We start from the raw sequence: 20,215 nt of genomic DNA on the forward strand, positions 1-20,215 counted from the left end.
ATTTTCTGAGACACTGATTTTTGGGTTTTCATTGGCTGTAAGCTTCATAATCATCAACAATAAAAAGAAATAATAAACGCTTAAAACAATAGATTACTCTGTGTGTAAAAAATCTATATAATATGACTCTCACTCCTTTTCATTTTCCAAGCTTGATCATTTTATTTCAATGGTTACAATGGTTTGTCAGAATTCTTCACAATGGTTAAAACCATATACCTCTTTAGGTATTTAGGGTTCAATGCTTCTGAAAGCTCTCTTGAAGATATTGCTCATCAGTTTTGGCAGTAGAATCCACTTTAATTCAGTGATATACTCCTGAAAATTGGTAACACCCTTAAACGAGGACCACTGTTTGATGGAAACTGGTTATTATAAGAGGGACAAAAAAGAATGAGTGAAGAAGAAAGACTTAAATCAAGCAAATATCACTGATTTTTGGGCTTATTGTTGGACATAAGCATTAGAATGACTTTGTGCTTATTGTATTATATACAGGTGTTGGACAATAAAACTGAAACACCTTGTTTAAGAGCACAATAACTGATTGTGGTGACGGACAGTTCTGGTGGAAACAGGAGAGTTGAGGTGCACATTGAATTCTGCGTGATTTGATCAGCCGTGGTTTTATGTTTTTTGGATACAATCCGGGTTAGCACCCGAACATCCATTTCAGACAGCTTCCTCTTACAGCGTCCACAGTTAATCCTGTTGGATGTGGTTGGTCCTTCTTGGTGGTATGCTGACATTACCCTGGATACCGTGGCTCTTGATGCATCACAAAGACTTGCTGTCTTGGTCACAGATGCTCCAGCAAGACGTGCACCAACAATTTGTCCTCTTTTGAACTCTGGTATGTCACACATAATGTTGTGTGCATTGCAATATTTAGAGTAGAACTGTGCTCTTACCCTGCTAATTGAACCTTCACACTCTGCTCTTACTGGTGCAATGTGCAATTAATGAAGATCACCAATTAATGAACACCAGGCTGCTTCAATTTAGCCATGAAACCTAAAATCCCACACTAAAATGATGACGGGTGTTTCAGTTTCATGGTCCAACCCCTGTATTTGAAATGAGATGGGGGGAAAAATGATTTAAAGTTCTTTAAATCAATAATATGATTTATTGAATTAAAATCAGATACTTTCATGCGCTAAGGTCTAGTTATCTGCAGTGTAAACGTCTCTTCGTGTGAAAGTGAGCACCCGGGTGGCTGATAGCAGTTTCTGCACGGTGTTGGTGTACAGGAAGTGGGAGTGGTCGATTCTGGCCCGGCCCTCGGGGCTCATGCTGTCTCTAAGCATGTGCAGTAAAGTGGAGTGAAACTCCGTCCCCTCGGCGAGATCCAGAGAAAAAGCTTCACTCCTTTCTGAAATATTTAATCGCTGACTCCTCTGAGCTCCCAGCAGATACAGAGACCACGCCTCCTCAGGTACAGGTGATGCTGATAACTGTTCACAGACCTGTGAGAAAAGGAGGGCAGAAGAGTTTATTTTACCAATAACATTAAAATGTTAAAAGAAAATTGAATGTTCTATATTTCTGCATAAATATGATCTAAAACATCATTAGATTTTCATACAGATCTTCAACACTTCAGTTTCTGAATCAGTTTCTCTGATTTTGCTATGTATAGGTTAATGTTTGAATAAAATTAACATTGTTGTTTTATTCTTTAAACTACAGACAACATTTCTCCCAAATTCCAAATAAAAATATTCTCATTTAGAGCATTTATTTTTATTTATTTGCAAAAAATGAGAAATGGCTGAAATAACAAAAAAAGAGGCAGAGCTTTCAGACCTCAAATAATGCAAAGAAAACAAGTTCATATTCATAAAGTTTTAAGAGTTCAGAAATCAATATTTCGTGGAATAACCCGGGTTTTAATCACAGTTTTTTTATGCATCTTTGCATCATGTTCTCCTCCACCAGTCTTACACACTGCTTTTGGATAACTTTATGCTGCTTTACTCCTGGTGTAAAAATTCAAGCAGTTCAGTTTGGTGGTTTGATGGTTTGTGATCATCCATCTTCCTCTTCATTAAATTCCAGAGGTTTTCAATTTGGTAAAATCAGAGAAACTCATAATTTTTAAGTGGCCTTTTATTTTTTCAAAGCTGTTTTCAGTATCTGGTATGATTTCCCTCCCTTTTCAGCAATAACTGCTATAACTAAACCATTCCAGTAACTATAGATCACTCCTGCACATCGGCTTGAAGGAAATTTAGCTCATTCCTCCGTACAGGACAGCTTTAACTGTGGGATGTTGGTGGTTAATATGGTTTCCTCACATTATCTATTATCTGCTCACTTCAGCTCCTTCCACAAAATTTCCATTAAGGATTAAGGGTCAGGATTTTGACTTTGCCCCATTTCAAAACATTATCCACCATTCATAATATTTTAACCATTCTTAGGTAAAGCGGCTTCTTTGCTTAGGGTCATCGTCCTGCTGCATGACCCAACTTCTCTTGAGATACTGTTCCTGGACAGATGTCCTGACATTCATCTTTAGAAATAAGATATATAATTCAGAATTCATTGTTTTTTTTAATCAATGATGACAAGCCTTGGTAGCCCAGATGCATCAAAAAAGGCACACACCATGATACTACCACCACCATCTTTCACAGATGTGAGAAGGTTCTTATGCTGGAATGCAGTGTTTTTCTTTCTCCGTACATAACACATTTCAGGCAACCCAAAAATGCTCATTATCACCTGTTTCTAGTTTTACCTTGAAGTTAACTGCTAATCCTAGAGGTTTACATGCTTTTGCCAGATATACTTACAGATATGTACTATTGGATAATTTTTCTCTATAAATAAATAATTAAATTAGTATAAATAAGTATAATATTTTGGTGTCATATGTTTAACTTGGTTCTCTTTACCTACTTTTAGGACTTTAGTGTAAAAATCTGATGATGTTTCAGGTCATATTTATGCAGAAATATAGAACATAGACAATTCTAAAGAGTTCACAAACTTTAAAGCACTGCTGTATTTTGCTGTTATATAATAGAATATAATTTTTGACTGAATGATGACTGTTTAAAAAACTGATGCATGTGTGTGAAAAAGAAAAGGAGAAGGAGGAGGAGAAGAAAGTGCACCTGAAGGACAAGATGCTCCTGACCACACTGTGTGTTCCACTGACTCCAAGAGAAAGCATAGGATGAGGACACCAACGCCATCTGCTCGTACACTGCATGCTCAATCAGAGGATCCTAATAAAAAACACACATTTAGACACTGATATGCAATTGTAAAGTCCATCAAAAAAGTTATGATGAAACTGGCACTCATCAGGGCTGCAACCCAGTTGCCACAGCAACGCCCGCGCCACCAAATATATTTACCTTTTTGTTGACAGTGACGTACTTGTCCGAGTATTCATTAACAAATATGTTGACTCCAGCTCGTCTCATGGCTGTTTGTAGAGAAGACAGACTCATCCATTTGCCCAGAATATGAGCCAGTTCAAGAGCATCCTTCATCTGCAGCATACACTGGTTCCCCTGAGATAAAAACACAGCTTTGTATAAGTCAAATTAATATCTCTGTATAGTTTAAAGCTAAATAATGCTTGTAGGTGCACATCTTATACCCCGTCAGTCTTATTTTCAGCTTTCTTCAGCATCGTTTAAACAGCAGCAGAGCTTCTGAATATATCTACACTGATGGGTGTGGTGTTCTGGAAATGAGGTGTGTTCAGGTACATTTCTGGTGTATTGCTATCTTTATCTTGATAACAGAAAACACAGGTGCTCCACTGACTGAATACAACCTAGACAGATGCCAACAGTCAGACGTTCATTGCTATCTTGGCAACACAGGAGGCCAACTTTTACATTAACAATGAACCAAATACTAAATAAAATAACATTGCTGCTCCTGTAGATAGATAGATAGATAGATAGATAGATAGATAGATAGATAGATAGATAGATAGATAGATAGATAGATAGATAGATAGATAGATCAGTTTCCTTTGCTGAGAAGCGCGTAGGTGCTGCGTTGTTAAAATAGCAAATCTGCCAGAGTCAGAGCTCACCTGGCTCTTAAAGGGAATGATGAGCAAGTGACACACTGATTGGTTTATTTCATGTTATGTCCAAAATTAACCACACCCATGATTAATTTAGAGAATTAGTAAGGTGTACTTTTCCTGTCGTTACGATAGCAAAGACACACCGACTCACCCTAAATCAATCACTAGGACAGGGCCCCATATGAGACTTGCCTTGACAGTGATGCTGAGTTCAGAGAGAGCTGTGTTGAGGGTAAACAGAACTGAATCCTGGCCCAGCGGCCTCAGCTCCCAAGACTGGAATGGCATATTTGCATATATCTCCTGAAGCAGAGTGAAGGAAGAGAAAGACTCCATCCTGAAGGAGACGCTGCGAGTCTCAGCACTGTACGATGTGTCCATGATGCAGTCTGTTCTCCAGTGCTGCCCTACAACCAACACACAGAAGTTTATAGAAGTTTTAGGAGCTACAGTTTAGAACCTAAGTTGTTGTGGTTGATTGTGTACCAAAAAGTGTGAAAAGTATCTTCATTCATTACTCTGTTGGTAGAAATATAGATACTAGGGTTTTTTTAAAAGTATTAACTCAAGCTCTTTAAGTAAAAGTCAAAAAGTACTGGTTTCAAAACTACTTAAAGTACAAAAGTAAAATACAATGTAAGGAGAAAAAAATAAAGCCATAAAGAACAAAGGCTTAGGACTTTCTCTAAAAGGCATAATGACTATAATGTTAAAATATTAAAATGATAATGTTGATAATATAATTTGGGATTCTCTAGGCTGTTCCCTGTTTCAGCTGCATATATGCACATATATGAAAATGTATACATTTTCAATACAGTAAATGTACATATATTAAAGAAGCTTAGTTGGACTGGAGTGTGCAGGTGTTTCTTTGATTTTACCAAATTAAAAATCTCTGGAATATAATCAAGGAAGAGGAAGATGGATGATCACAAACCATCAAACCACCAAACTGAACTGCTTGAATTTTTGCACCAGGAGTAAAGCAGCATAAAGTTATCCAAAAGCAGTGTGTAAGACTGGTGGAGGAGAACATGATGCCAAGATGTATGAAAACTGTGATTAAAAACCAACCAGGGTTCTTCCACCAAATATTGATTTCTGAACTCTTTGCATTATTTGAGGTCTGAAAGCTCTGCATCTTTTTTTTTATTATTATTTAATCTATTTCACTTTTTCTGCAAATAAATGCTCTAAATTACAATATTTTTATTTGGAATTTGGGAGAAATGTTGTCTGTAGTTTATAGAATAAAACAACAATGTTCATTTTACTCAAACATAAACCTATAAATAGCAAAATCAGAGAAACTGATTCAGAAACTAAAGAGCTGTAGATAAAAAAAAAATCATTTAGTTACCAGTAGCGTCCCAGCGAGCCACCTGTGGTTCCTTCAGGAAGATCACAGAATCAGGCAGGATTACAGTGACCCCTACAGCTCCAGACTGTGTACTGTTATCGTCCTGCTTCCCTGAAACAGCGATCTGGACCAGAGAGGGTTCTGATTGGTATGGAAACACCTGGAGTCCTGTATCCAGCAACTGAGAACACATACAGACAAATACAGAGAGTCAGACAGTCTGCATCTACAGTACAGGCCAAAAGTTTGGACACACCTTCTCTTTTTCAATGCGTTTTCTTTATTTTCATGACTGATATTTACATTGTAGATTCTCACTGAAGCATCAAAACTATGAATGAACACATGTGGAGTTTTATGTACTTAATAAAAAATGAGCTGAACCTCCACAGTCACCGGACCTGAACCCAATCCAGATCCAGGTTTGGGGTGAGCTGGAGCACAGAGTGAAGAAGACAAAGGAGCAACAAGTGCTAATAAACACCTCTGGGAACTCCTTCCTTCCTTCAAAACTGTTGGAAAACTTTTCATTTCAGGTGGCCACCTTTTAAAGAAGCTCATTGAGAGAATGATGCCAAAGAGTGTGCAAAGCAGTAATCAGAGCGAAGGGGGGCTATTTTGAAGAAACTAGAATATAAAACTTTTTTTTTTATTTCACATTTTTTTGCTGTTAAGTAGATAGATAGATAGATAGATAGATAGATAGATAGATAGATAGATAGATAGATAGATAGATAGATAGATAGATAGCAGTGCAGTAGATGTTGCTAATGGTTAAATAATTAACAGAGTACAGTGCAATGTGTAATGACACTGATTATGAACGTGACTGATGTGACATAAAAATATAATATAAATATGCATCTGTAACAAATACAGTTCTAAAAATAGGAAATGTAGAAAGTCATGAAAATAAAGAAAGCGCATTGATTGATGATATAGGATATTTACCTGTCTGATCTCCCAGCCTCTGGCTGTATAAGACTGTGGAGGTAAGTGAAACACCTCAAAGTAGAAGACTCCACCCAGGGGCGTGTACTTCTGCAGATCCACTACATGCTCCTCCCTGCTGTCAGTCACTGGCACGGCTACTGCGGGGGCGGAGTCGGCCTCATCTGGTGGGAATTAAGGGTTTTAAGTTGGATCCAAAAGCCACACTCCAACATACCCAAGACCGATCAGTTCCATCAAAAACATATCACTCAGCGCTGAGATCCTGAAGATCCACAACCTCACGAGGGCGACACTCTCTTGTAGTGGAAGCCCATGTGTTTTTAAGCATATTAAATAAAGTCTTACATATCTAATGAAAGGAAACTCTCACTCTTTGCCAGATAAAGCTTACCAATGTTAATATTTTCCTAATAGAGTTAGCCCTTAGAACCCTACGGACGGATTTTACATCCAAAATCTCACCTTGTGTTCTCAGCTTAATTACTCAGGAATCCCTTCACACATAAACATAATCCATATATGGTTAGAAAGGGCGGAGCTTACTCTTTCTAAAAATAGTGATCACATCCCAGTGCAGTAAAGCTAAATCTACAAGAAACCCATTGAGAAAAAAACACCTAAAAAAAGTGAAAAATCTCCTTCCCCAACCAATATTATTTACCTTTAGTGCTTCAAACATATTTATATGATGTTTCATCAGTAACCAAATAATATCAGTAAATAAAGACTCAAAAGTGTCCTCAAAGTGTTTGAGCTTTACTCAAACTAAAGCTAGATATGGTGAATAAATCCGTCTGATGCTGTTTCTCCATATATTTTGTCAAACTAATAATTGATTAATAAGCCATGTAATGAACTCAAATCATCAATATTCTTTTGCTTTTAAACTCTCTAAAACACTCTAGTCTCACCATTTTTGAAAAGATATCTTAGGTGTGAACATATTTAAAGTCTATACATTCAAAAAAAAAAAAAAACAAAAAAAAAAAACAGGCGCTTGGTAAAATTTTGAGCAAACATGATCAGTTCCAGGAAAATATATCAATTCTGCTTCCTTTTACATTTTAAATGATAATATTTTTGAGCAGCCGTATGTCTTCTGGAGTAAAAGAGATCAGGGCATGTGTCTGTCTGATATAATTACTGTGTTATAAGACCTGAAAGAGAGAAAAAACACACCAAAACAGCCTAGAGTTCAAAGGGTTAATGCATTCTAAACATTAGAGAGAGAGAGAGAGAGAGAGAGAGAGAGAGAGAGAAGGCTCTGACCTGTTTCTCCTGCAGAGGTCGAGACACCTTCCACTATGGTCTCGATCTCGATCTGACCTTCTCCCTCCTCCTTCTGTCTTCGTGATGAGCTCTTTCTCTCCTTCTTAGCAGAGTGAACACTGGCAGCACTCTGAGATGCACATACACAAAGTTTAATATCAATATTAAAGGTGTCCTTATGTTAAAATCCACTTGTTCTTGTTCTGTGTGAAATACAGTAGGTCTCTCTGAGTTGTTTATGATGCTGCACATGAAATTTCCTTCCTAAACCTCCATTTTCTGCAGCAGCTAGTAAAATAAAATATTCAGAAAAAGGAGTCAATCAGGAAAAGCACCGTGTCTACGTCAACCCGTGAATTAGTATTCGTGGCCCCGCCCACCTCAGCTCGGGACCGCCCACAGGCAGAGCTGAAGCCGGGCAGCGACGCCGTCTCGTCAGATACGAGATAACTAACAACGCTAGGAACAGCATGCAGTTCATTCCTGTGTTATTTGTGCGAATAACACATCAGTGTTTATATACTTTACCCAGTAATTATTCAGAGCTAATGGACAAATGGTTAGAATTTGTCTATGGAGGAAAAACACCACCAGCCAATTACAATTGAGGTGTGTGTAAAAACAGTTTAGAAGAGTTCTGTTTACACTAGTTAGAAGTAAAAATCCACCCAGGGGTTTTTAACTTTCTGGACCTGGATTACCTACCTCTAGTGTGTAAGTGACTATAGGTTTAAATAGGATCTCCGGTGGATTTGGCGTTTTATTACAGAGACTCTAAGACTAGATCAGTGGCTGAACTGCGCTTAGCAGGTTCAGCATTATTACACATGTTGTAAAGTAACATATAGACACGGCAAAGTCCTATTGTTCTCATGGTAAGATGCCCCTTATGATCTAATTCAGGGGTTCTCAACTGGTCTCAGCCCGGTACCCACATTTTCTCACGATCATTAAGTCACAACCCACTTTTATAGAATACAAACCAAATATACTGTATTTTTATATACCTTTCAAAAGCCAATTAAACATACATAAGCCCTATCTGGATGGGATTAGTTTCTCAGGGGGACGTCTGTGAAGAATATTTCACACTTCTACTCAGTGATGAAACTCTTGCATCGGGACTGCAGTTGAAAAAACAGGACGACCAATGAGTTTTTTTTTCTCAGTCACATGACATTGCGTTCAGTAGCTCCTCCATTTCCACTCGCTGTTGTGTTTTTTACGTGGATCTCCGTGGAAACCATGGTGCACCCAAAGTGTAATAACGGTGCGCAGCAGTGGACAAATATCTATTTTAATAAACGCCAGGAGACGAAACTCAGAGATGTGCGTCCGGACGGGACTAAAATTACCGGAGGAGCACGGAGTTCAGAGAAAAACAGTAGATAATTCAGCCTGTAATTTATTTATCTCAGAGGACGTCTGATAAAAACACGTACATGGGAGGTCCACCAGGTTTTTCTGTTGGGGTCTCTCAGCCAGGTCATGTTTGTAAATGAGAAATGGTTCTCAAACATTTCAACTGCTAAAATAATGGTAAAAAAAGCAAATTGCCATTTTTACATGATTAACAAACTCAAAGTAGCTCCAAACTTTATTGGCAGATTCTGAGAACCTTGGCATTTAAAATGAGGCACTTGATTTTGAACCATTTCCAGTTATTGACTGAACCTGAAGGGTTTAAATGGCGAAAAATAAAGAAAAAAAATGGGTCTGTTAAACTCAAACACCTATATGATTTTGCTTTATTGGAATTGATTGACAATATTGGAAGTGATTAAAATCTTTTTTTTATAAATCACATCCTGCATATTAAGCTGTATATTAAGCTGCGTATTTTTGCATACTGTGTACATAAAAAAAAAACTCCAAGTATAACTTTATGAGTTTACCTTCTTCCTTTCAGATTTAAGTGACTGGATCTCCTCGTCTGCTTGCTCTGCACTTGTCCTCCCGTTCTCCTCGCCCTTCATCTCTCCATCCTCAAGAGCTCTGGGGGTCTCAGGCAGGGTGAGGGTGGTCTCAGTGTTCTCCTCCTCTTCCTTTTCCAGTTTCCTCTTCTCTTCTTGAGCTCTGTGGCTCAGGTGAGACAGGTGGTCGTAGTTGGTGTGCAGAAACCGCACAGCGATATCACTCATGGCCAGCTGCCTGGGAAGCTCAAAGCCGAGACCCACATCCTTAAAGTGGTAGCCTTTAAACCTGCATTAGAAAAGCAGCAAAACAGAGCACAGAGGCTACAGTGCTGCCCCAGCCATATGTATTTATACACTAGGGCCCTGTCCCATTTCACCATTTAGCCCTACCCCTAGGGAGAGGATGTTCTGATTCTTGTTAGGTTAAAATGTACAATAACTATTTTATTACAATAGTTTCATAAAAAAAACGAACTTTACAGGAGAGAAATAAAACATTCTTAATTTTCAATGGAAGTCAATGTAAAAAGAGTTTATTTCAGGTTATGTATTTTTTATTATTATGTGCTTAATTTCTGTCGAATATATTTCTTATAATATTGTGTTGTCCATCTGTCTATCTATCTATCTATCTATCTATCTATCTATCTATCTATCTATCTATCTATCTATCTATCTATCTATCAAGAAATGTTGACATATTGTAGTACACATTATGTAGTAAACAAAAAATTCACAATAATTGAGATACTTGTTTTTCATTGGACAGCAATAATATGTAGTTTCAATGTTCTACAGCAGTTTTCTTCATAACATGCAAACAAAAACAATTGCCGGTAGTTTGTCCCAGTAACTAGCTAAGTAACTTTCCCATTCCACCTTAAATAGTGCAACAGATGGCAGAGGCTGCCGCATTTAAGGTGGAATGGAAAAATTAAAAGAAAATAAAAGCTAATAAAAGGTAATTGCAGCTCCCCATTACAGAGGAATTAAGGAAAGGACAATAATAATTAATTAAGGCACCTCCTCCCCTCTGTCTGAAAACATATGATAAAATATACCCTAAAGATAACTAGTTAGCAGTTAAGCAGCAGTTAGGTTGCTGAACTTTAGCTAGAGCTCCACTGCTATAGATATAGCTTAAAGGGTTTCCCAATTCTTATGGGGAGGATTTCATCTATTCCTCTTATAACTATGTTCCAGGAAGAAGGGTTTCACTTGAAAACAAGGGGTTGGGCTACTAAAAAGAAATGGGATTGGGCCTAGAAATAAAATTTTACTATTAAAAAGGGAAATCACACCAACCTGGGTTTTTTGTTGAGGTTGGCCCACAGGCACAGAGTGATGTTGTCGTCTTGCACTACTGTCTGCATGTTACCAGTTTCATTGTCAACACAAGCTTTAGCTCTCTGAAACACATAACTTACACTGTTATTTCTTTGTTATTTTATGTTATATGCTATACACTTAAAATATTTTAAAACCCTGGAACATTTAGCAGAAAATGACAAAAAAGTCATCATTACTGATTACAGTAACAATTTCATACTCAATACAAATGTATGCCAGTGTATTTACAGTACAGATGATGGTAACTTGCTCTTATAACCTATAACATGTCAGCTAGGCAAACAACCATCATATAAAATATAATGGAAAACCCAATGGAAGGAAGCCCTGGTGGGCAAAAATTCAAACTGATGGTGAGCTAGGATTGAGGGACATGCCCATTATGTATATAAATGCTTAACTCTGTCAAATAACTCCAACACAGAATACCATTTAAATTTGATTGAGTTAAAATAACACTGTTAGAAAGTGAAAATTAACTCTCAGCTGTTTAACTGGTTAAATTTTAGTTACTCTACAGTTACTTTTAGTAAAACAGTTCGGGGGAATCTTGCACTTATTTTCTGCTCATTTACCATTCTACTTACATAATACTTACATTCAGTATTTCCTCAGTGGCCAGCAGGTATTTATTGTGGATGAGGTTCTGGAGAGAGAGGAGTGTGCTGTAATAGACCTGATCCACAGCGGACTCAAGCTCAGGGTTCAGTAACAGGCCCAATTCATCTGTTAACTAAACACGGAGAAAGAAGCGATGTCACTTAAGTGCATGTAAGACAATTTTATAGGATACCATACAGTAACAGTGCACAAAATTTTTTCAAGATCTTGCAGCAGCATTGATGATGAGTCTGACCACTGCTCAAAGCAGCTCTTCTCCATCCAGCACATCCCAAAGATTCTCAATGAGGTTAAGATCTGGACTCTGTGGTGAACTCTCTCTCAATCCATGTGTGAAAATGATAAATGATGATCTCATGCTCCCTGAACTCTGAACTCTTTCACAATTCCAGTACCATCAATCCTGGCATTGTCATCTTGGAATATGAAGAAAAAAATCCATTGATGGAATAACCTAGTCTATATTCAGTGTATTTAGATAGTCAGCTGACCTTATTCTTTCAGCACATACTGTTGCTGAACCTAAACCTGCAGACCAACTGCAGCATCAACCAACCAACCCAACATCATTTACTTACTTACATCCAGCTGGAGACTCTTTCTTTTTGACCAAAAATATTTTATTACATTCTAAAGCAAAGGATGATTCCCTCCTTGCAGAAACATGATAACAATCCCATGAATCACACGTCCAATATGAAAAAAATCCTTGCAGAAGAAGCTAATGATAATGGTGAAATACTGGACACAGTGTTTCTCTACACCTAAAGCCAATTGAGCATCTGTGGGTCATCCTCAAACAGAAGGTCTTTAAACATTTCCCACCAGCTCTGTGATTTTATCATGGTGGAGTAGAAGGAACCTAGAGGAACTGCAGGAACCTGTGAAGCTCTAGTGATCTCCATACCCAAGAGAGTTAAAGCAGTGATGCAAGATAATGGTGGCCACCAAAAAATAATGACATTTTGGGCATAATACATCTATTTTTAAAATTAAGGCGTAATTTGGGCATTTCATGCAATTGTACAGGGATGTATTAATTTGTGTAGCCAGCTGTTTAGACATTAATGGCTGTATATATGTAGTTTCTTTGATTTTACCAAATTGAAACCCTCTGGAATATAATCAAGAGGAAGATGGATGATCACAAGCCATCAAACCACCAAACTGAACTGCTTGAATTGTTACACCAGGAGTAAAGCAGCATAAAGTTATCCAAAAGCAGTGTGTAAGACTGGTGGAGGAGAACATGATGCCAAGATGCATGAAAAAAAAAAACTGTGATTAAAAAAAACGGTTTATTCCACCAAATATATGTTTCCCTACATCTGTTTTACACAATTCCCATTAAACACAATAGTAAGTTGCAGCATGCATTAACATTATTACTTAAATACCTTTAAAAACCCAATTTCTGCCCTGTAATCATACATATATACACTACATATAGTACAGTACATACTAAAAAACTCACCCGCAGAGCCAAAGCACACTGTTGCATGATTGGCTGGATTTGCAGCTCTGGGTCATCTTGCCACAGACTGATAAAGGTATTGATCTCCGGTTGCACAGCAGGGTTTGGATTGCCATCACAAAGCATGTACTGATCCCACTATAGAGACCAGGATTAGTATATTAGTATTTATCAAAAAGAAAAATACTGCTGGATTTAACATGTGCTTCATCATCTTGGTCTAAAATGTAAAGGGAAACATATTATACCTCTTTTTACACAAGTTCTTTGCACAAAATCATTCTTACATAAAGAAATCTCCCCAGATCTGCTCTTACCAGTTTTAGTACCTTTCAGACTGAGCCGTTTAAGGGCTCTGTCACTTTTATGCAAATAAGCTGTTGCTGTTGCTGCATTACAGTTTATAACATGTAATGTTCTTGAGAATTTGAATAAGGCTCTACTACAACATTATGTGATAATACAGCTCTGGAAAATTAATAAGAGCGCACTTAAAAATTATGAATTTCTTTAATTTAACCAAATTGAAAACCTTTATAATAAATATATAAATAAAAGGAAGATGGATGATCACAAACCATCAAACCAAACTGAACTGCTTGCATTTTTGCACCAGGAGTAAAGCAGCATAAAGTTATCCAAAAGCAGTGTGTAAGACTGGTGGAGGAGAACATGATGCCAAGATGCATAAAATTTTGATTGAAAACCAGGGTTATTTCACCAAATATTGATTTCTGAACTCTTAAAACTTTAGAAATATGAACTTGTTTTATATATATTTTTTATTTTATACTTTAAAGCTTTGCATCTTTTTTGTTATTTCAGACATTTCTCATTTTCTGTAAATAAATGCTCTAAATGAGAATATTTTTATTAGTAATTTGGGAGAAATGTTGTCTGTAGTTTATAGAATAAAACAACAATGTTCATTTTAGTCAAACATAAACCTATAAATAGCAAAATCAGAGAAACTGATTCAGAAAATGGTCAATCCATTTAATGATGTACACTGTTTTATGTCAGTTTTATAAAGCTCCTACCTCTGCTTGCTCCCTGGATGCAGCCTCCCATGTGTTAACTGCAGACTGGTTCTCCTCCAGCTTAAAACGCAGTTCATTAAGCTCTTCCTCCCTACGATCTCTGTCCTGTAGAGGAGCCGTAAGAGACATCGATGATTTAGAATAGATACACTATCGGTTAAAAAAGGCTAAAGCTGCTGTTTCCATGTGGGTCAGCCAGACGTCTTCCTGTAGCAGTTTTTTTCTCCAGTTTCCAAGAGTCTTTTGTTTATTTAAAGGTGTAGAAACAGTACTCACCGCTCTCTGGCTTCTGTATCTGTAATTTCTCTAAAGAAAATAAGACTTCTACTTTTAATAGTTACAGAGTTCTCTTTGTTTCTGTTTTTGTCTTTTTCTAGTTATTATGATAATGACAGTGTGAATGTGCTGATGTGTATAAGTGTGTAAATGCTACAGTATCCCTGAACAGTATAATAAACATGGTTAAATGTGTTTTAAATCACATAAATGTTATAAAAACGAGCTCTCACTTTTTCTCGTTGGCCCTATAGTGCTGCCAGACTCTAATATGTGAGTTGCTGTTTTTTTTTTTTTTCCAGAGCAGTGGGTGGAGCGAAGCTACTGTTTCATTGGCTGGTTCATAATATATTCTGCACTGTAAAAAGTTTCTTGTAAATCTTTACAGCAAGTTTACAGCAAAAAAGTTCCCAGTAAAGGATTGTAAAACCACAGAGAGATTATAGCATTTTACTGTATAATAAGAATAGTAATTAATAGATAGATAGATAGATAGATAGATAGATAGATAGATAGATAGATAGATAGATAGATAGATAGATAGATAGATAGATAGATAGATAGACAGACAGATAGATAGAAATATAATATACATATATAAATTAAGTATAGAAGATAGCAGGTATCAGCAGATACGACAAATACTGAACATAAACCAGTGCAAGTATTGTATTTAAGTTAAGTGTAAATAGTGTCGCGAACATCCCTTTCAGACAGCTTCCTCTTACAGCATCCACAGTTAATCCTGTTGGATGTGGTTGGTCCTCCTTGGTGGTATGCTGACATTACCCTGGATACCGTGGCTCTTGATGCATCACAAAGACTTGCTGTCTTGGTCACAGATGCTCCAGCAAGACTTGCACCAACAATTTGTCCTCTTTTTGAAGCAGAACTGTGCTCTTACCCTGCTAATTGAACCTTCACACTCTGCTCTTTCTGGTGCAATGTGCAATTAATGAAGATTGAACATCAGGCTGCTCCAATTTAGCCACGAAACCTAAAATCCCACACTAAAATGATGACAGGTGTTTCAGTTTCATTGTCCAACCCCTGTACATGTTGTATAGAGTGTGGTTATTCTACAGATAAAATTAGGCTGTGATTAAAAAGGAAATGAGACTTGTTCCTCATCCGTCCTCCTTCTCTTCTGGCTCCACTGGGAGGAGTTAAAGAGTCTGATGGCTCTCGGAACAAAGGATCTCCTGAGTCTGTCTGTAGAGCAGCTCTGTGACAGGAACCTGCCACTGAAACTGCTCCTATGATCCATGAAGATGGTGTGCAGTTACAGTACAATAACCATATGTACTTTGCAGTTTTGGGGTTTTAGTTACCAGTGAATAATAAACTAAAAAAAATACATGATGTTCATACAGTGTATTTTGTAATGGACGCAGGGTTTCAACGGCTTCTAACGGATCTAACCTTTAACTCAAGCCTCTGTCTTTCCTCTTCTTCTCTCTGCTCTCTCTCCAGCCTCTCCTGCTCTTCCTGCTCAGCGATGAGAAGAGCCTCTTCTGCCACAGAGGGATACAGAAACAGCTGATCAGGTATTAAAGATAAAACACTAAAAAAAGAATGGTTTTATCAATAAACATCACTGTACGTTCATACCTTCCTCCTTCCTCCTCCGCTCCTCTTCCTCTTTCTGTAGCCTTTCTTTCTCCGCTTTGCTGGTCCTGCCATCTTTCTTCTTGGCAGACTTGATTCATATGAACCGAGGTAATCATGAGAGAGGAGATTATTAAAATACAGGTAAAGGATTTAGTTAAATTACACTGTATAATTGTTCAATACCTGACTGACGGACGACTACCTGACCTATTCCTACTTACTCTCTTTTTCCGAGTAGCCCTCATACCTCAACCTAGCCTCGCTGTGTCTTAAAAATAGAGGGAAAAGCAAAGAAAATGCAGCTATATGACAAAAACATTCACTATTGCAACTTTATTTAAATAATTCAGTTTAAAATGTGAAAATGATATATTATAGAGGTGTATTACACACAGAGTGATCTATTTTAACCGTTCGTTTCTTTTATTGTTGATGATTATGGCTTACAGCCAATTAAAACCCAAAAATTTGAATATTATAAAAGTCAAGTCCTGCTGGAAAATGAAATTCACATCTTCATGAAAGAAGCTGCCAGCAGAGGGAAGCATGAAGTGCTGTAAGATGTTGCGGGAAAACAAAACTGCTCTGACTTTAGACTTAATAATAAAACACAGTGGATCAACACCAGCAGATGATATGTGGTTTGGAGATGCAGATTTCATTTTCCAGCAGGACTTGGCACACTGCCCACACTACTGCCAAAAGTATCAATGGGTCTTATATTATATTCTAATTTTCTGAGAAACTGATTTTTGGGTTTTCATTGGCCGTAAGCTTCATAATCACCAACAATAAAAGAAATAAACGCTTAAAATAAATCGATATAATATATGAGTTTCACATTTTGAACTGAATTACTGAAATAAACTAAGTTAAATTTTCAATGACAAGAACTAGTATAAGAAAGAATAGAAAGAAATGGACCTTATCTAGCTAACCTTAATTGTCTTAATGTTATAGCTAGGTTATATTCCATAGCATGCATAAATGTAATCCTAGTCAAAAAATTACAACATGTCAATTATTTTTCATTTAAATTTTAAGACAATTTAAACTCTTATTCTGAGTAACACCAGTTTCATCAGCTCTGTTTTTTATGATCCCTAATCCTGATAATTACCTTAAATGTGAAGGACACGTAGCTTAGCTACATTATTATACTGACATCTATTGTTCATAAGAGATCGTTTATATATTAGTTACAGTCAATAAAATTAAAGTTAGCGTAAACTTTTTTTTTTTTTATTCTTTTCTGGAACCAGTGTTTAAACTGACATATATTTTGTAATATATTGTAATTCCCGCAATTATAACGTTCATGCAATAGGTATTTTAAGAGCCAGTACTTTCAGAGTGGAAAAGAGCTATCTGTTAGCTAATTGATAGTTATCAGTAATCAGAACACGATGATAGATAAGTTATTTAGCTTGGTAGCTAAATAACAGCTAAAACTAAACAGCTAATATTATTATGCAGGTTTAACAAATAAGTGCATTAAGGTACTGAACAGTATTACTGCCTGTATATAAAGTTATAAAACTACTGTATCCTATAAAACAGCACTAATAATAATATTAATAACCCGCACTCACCATTCTCACTATTTTCACCTCGCTCTGCTACTGCTACTGCCGCTGTTGGGCGTCTAGTTGCCATGGTAACCGTCTGGGTGGGTAAGCGCCCTCTGGTGGCGAGTTTAGAGATTTCACTGAAATGATATTAATCCTTTCAGAATCTGCATCCATTCTCATAGACATAAAATTATCAAACAGCAGCTTATATCTGATATAATAATATCTGCTATATTAATATATGCTATAATAATATCTGCTATAATAATATCTGCTATATTAAGCTACAATAATTAAGTCTGGGCACTGAACATAAATATAAATCCTTATAAATGTCAGAAAAATATAGAACTAATAGAAACTTAGAATTAATTTTTATTTATTTTAATTTATTTCCATTATGCATAGAAATGATTTGCAAAATTAAGGTTGTATAAAAGTTATAGAACACAGAATACAAACAATTATTCCACTGCAATAAACACGAAAAATACTATATTTTGTGTTTTTATTTATGTATTTATTCTAAAGGAGGACTTTAAACTACGGACAACATTTCTCCCAAATTCCAAATAAAAATATTTAAGTCATTTAGAGCATTTTGTTTTTGTAGAAAATGAGAAATGGCTGAAATAACAAAAAAGATGCAGAGCTTTCAGACCTCAAATAATGCAAAGAAAACAAGTTCATATTCAAAAAGTTTTAAGAGTTCAGAAATCAATATTTGCAGGAATCACAGTTTTTTTAATGCATCTTGGCTTCATGTTCTCCTCCACCAGTTGTACACACTGCTTTTGGATAACTTTATGATATAGCACGCCCCTATAACCCAGTTTTAGTATTAGTATAATAACAATTAGGTTACATTGAATTTAATTGAATAATGTTGCACAATTTAATTTAATATTATATTGCTATAGACCCAAATGCAATTAGTGACCATTAGACACTTTTTTTAATCACCAGGATCCACTAGACACACATTAGTGATTTTGACAAATGAAGCTGGAGGGAAATCTGAGCTCTTGTGTTGCAGTACCATACGTGGCCACAAGATAGCGCTGTCTGACAGTCAGAGCGCAGTGTGGCAGTGAGCAGCAGGTGAGTGTATTCTTTTTTAAGAAGGCCTCACTGCATAAACTGAATCAGAAATCTCTAAATTATGACTGTTTTACACCGTGTTTAGAGTCTTTTTCCTTCAGTACTGGACTTTCTGAAACCTTTTAAAGTGAATTTAATATAAATTGAATAACCAAATGCTGCCCTGACCCCATTCTTCAGCAGCCTATTCCATTTCCTCCAGTAGAATTAACTATTAAATATCAGTCAAACGTATTTTGTTACTACAGAAGTGTATCTATATGGCGACAAATTAGTAAATATTTATAAATAAAAGGACAGCTTGGCTGTGCAATATGGCCCTAAAAATATATCTCAATATTTCAGGCTATTTTCTTTGTGATAATGATATATTTTTGCCAACATTTCAAGCATGTTCTACTGCAACAAAATAATTTTGTTAATTAAGTGTATTTGTCTATATTATTGCATACGATATGATTTATGGCACAATAATAATGCACTTTATTTATCTTCCATCCAATATTGAAGTAAAATAAATGATAATGGACCAATATAATCTATAATCTGTCTCCAGTAGATGTTATATAATAAGATAGGAGAACAGTATGCCCTAAATATAGCCCTAAAATAGCCCATTTCAGGGTATTTTCCTTGTGATAACAATATTCTTGGCGATATGACAAAACTTAGAAAAAAAAATGTATATATACATATATTTCAAAAATACATTACTGCAGCAATAATGAATATTAAAGTGTAATTGTCGATATTACTGCATACAATATGATATATATATTATATATGGCACACCCCTAATTGAGAATTTTACCAGATTGTAACAGTGATACAGAAATCCAACATGTGATAATACTAATAATGCGCTTTTTATATTTTCAATTCAAGATTGAAGTAAAATAAAATATACTGGACAGATATAATCTATAATCTGTCTCTAGCAGATTCTGAACTACTCAATGACTTCAATTCCCAGCATGCATTCTTAACAGACTTCCCTGACTCTGCTGATTACATGACGCTTTGGCGTTCCCGCTCGCCCAGTTACTGATTGCTTTCACCCGGTCTGTCTTGTATAAATACCACTCTGTTTGCTTTGTCTGACTACCGATTTTGCTTTGCCCTCTCTATGGTCTATAATACCGTTGCCGATCTTTTTTTGTATTTTTGACTTTTATTTTGCCTTTGTTCTTTTTCTGCTGGATTTACCTTGTATGACCCTGTTTTGCCTGATTACTCTCTCGTATGTTGTTTATATTTGCTGCCTTACTGTTACTGACCCTGCCTGTCCCTTACTGCCTCTGTAAGCCATGCCCTTTTGTTAGTAACTGTGTGTTTGGTATCTGTGTGTGTCTGTTGTGTGTCTGGCCTGTATGAAAATATAGTATAAAACAGCAAGAAAGTTGTACCCTGATGCCAAAATATAGCCCTAAAATAATATCACAATATTTCAGGGAATTTTCTTTGTGATAACAATGTTCTTGGCAATATGACAAAACTTTGAATTTTTAAAAAATGTCATTTCAAGCATGCACTACTGCAACAAAATGAATATTAAAGTGTATTTGTCAATATTTTTGCTTACGAAATGATATATGAAACACCCCTA

General features: G+C 36.3%; 1 protein-coding gene across 3 annotated transcripts; it reads right to left on the minus strand.

Moving 5' to 3' along the window:
• Positions 1–1,112: 1,112 nt before the first annotated feature.
• Positions 1,113–17,592, minus strand: dnai7 (dynein axonemal intermediate chain 7). Of its 3 annotated transcripts, none has more exons than XM_049475002.1 (16): positions 17,530–17,591; positions 16,159–16,205; positions 15,938–16,025; positions 15,749–15,837; positions 14,051–14,155; positions 13,011–13,148; positions 11,514–11,648; positions 10,871–10,974; positions 9,545–9,851; positions 7,650–7,779; positions 6,378–6,541; positions 5,427–5,607; positions 4,256–4,470; positions 3,372–3,530; positions 3,126–3,239; positions 1,113–1,469 (listed from the first exon to the last, which is right to left on the minus strand). In XM_049475002.1, exons 2-16 carry the CDS (start codon positions 16,180–16,182, stop codon positions 1,167–1,169), a joined length of 2,256 nt encoding a protein of 751 aa, XP_049330959.1. In that variant the 5' UTR covers positions 16,183–16,205; positions 17,530–17,591; the 3' UTR covers positions 1,113–1,166. The 3 variants fall into 3 exon arrangements, with proteins under 3 accessions (XP_049330959.1, XP_049330958.1, XP_022527483.2); XM_049475001.1 differs by having other exon boundaries at positions 15,749–15,840; XM_022671762.2 differs by lacking the exon at positions 16,159–16,205 and having other exon boundaries at positions 15,749–15,840; positions 17,530–17,592.
• Between the last annotated feature and the right edge of the window lie 2,623 nt (positions 17,593–20,215).

Source organism: Astyanax mexicanus, chromosome 2, assembly GCF_023375975.1.
Source record: "Astyanax mexicanus isolate ESR-SI-001 chromosome 2, AstMex3_surface, whole genome shotgun sequence".
In the NCBI taxonomy this organism is placed as follows: Eukaryota; Metazoa; Chordata; class Actinopteri; order Characiformes; family Acestrorhamphidae; genus Astyanax; species Astyanax mexicanus.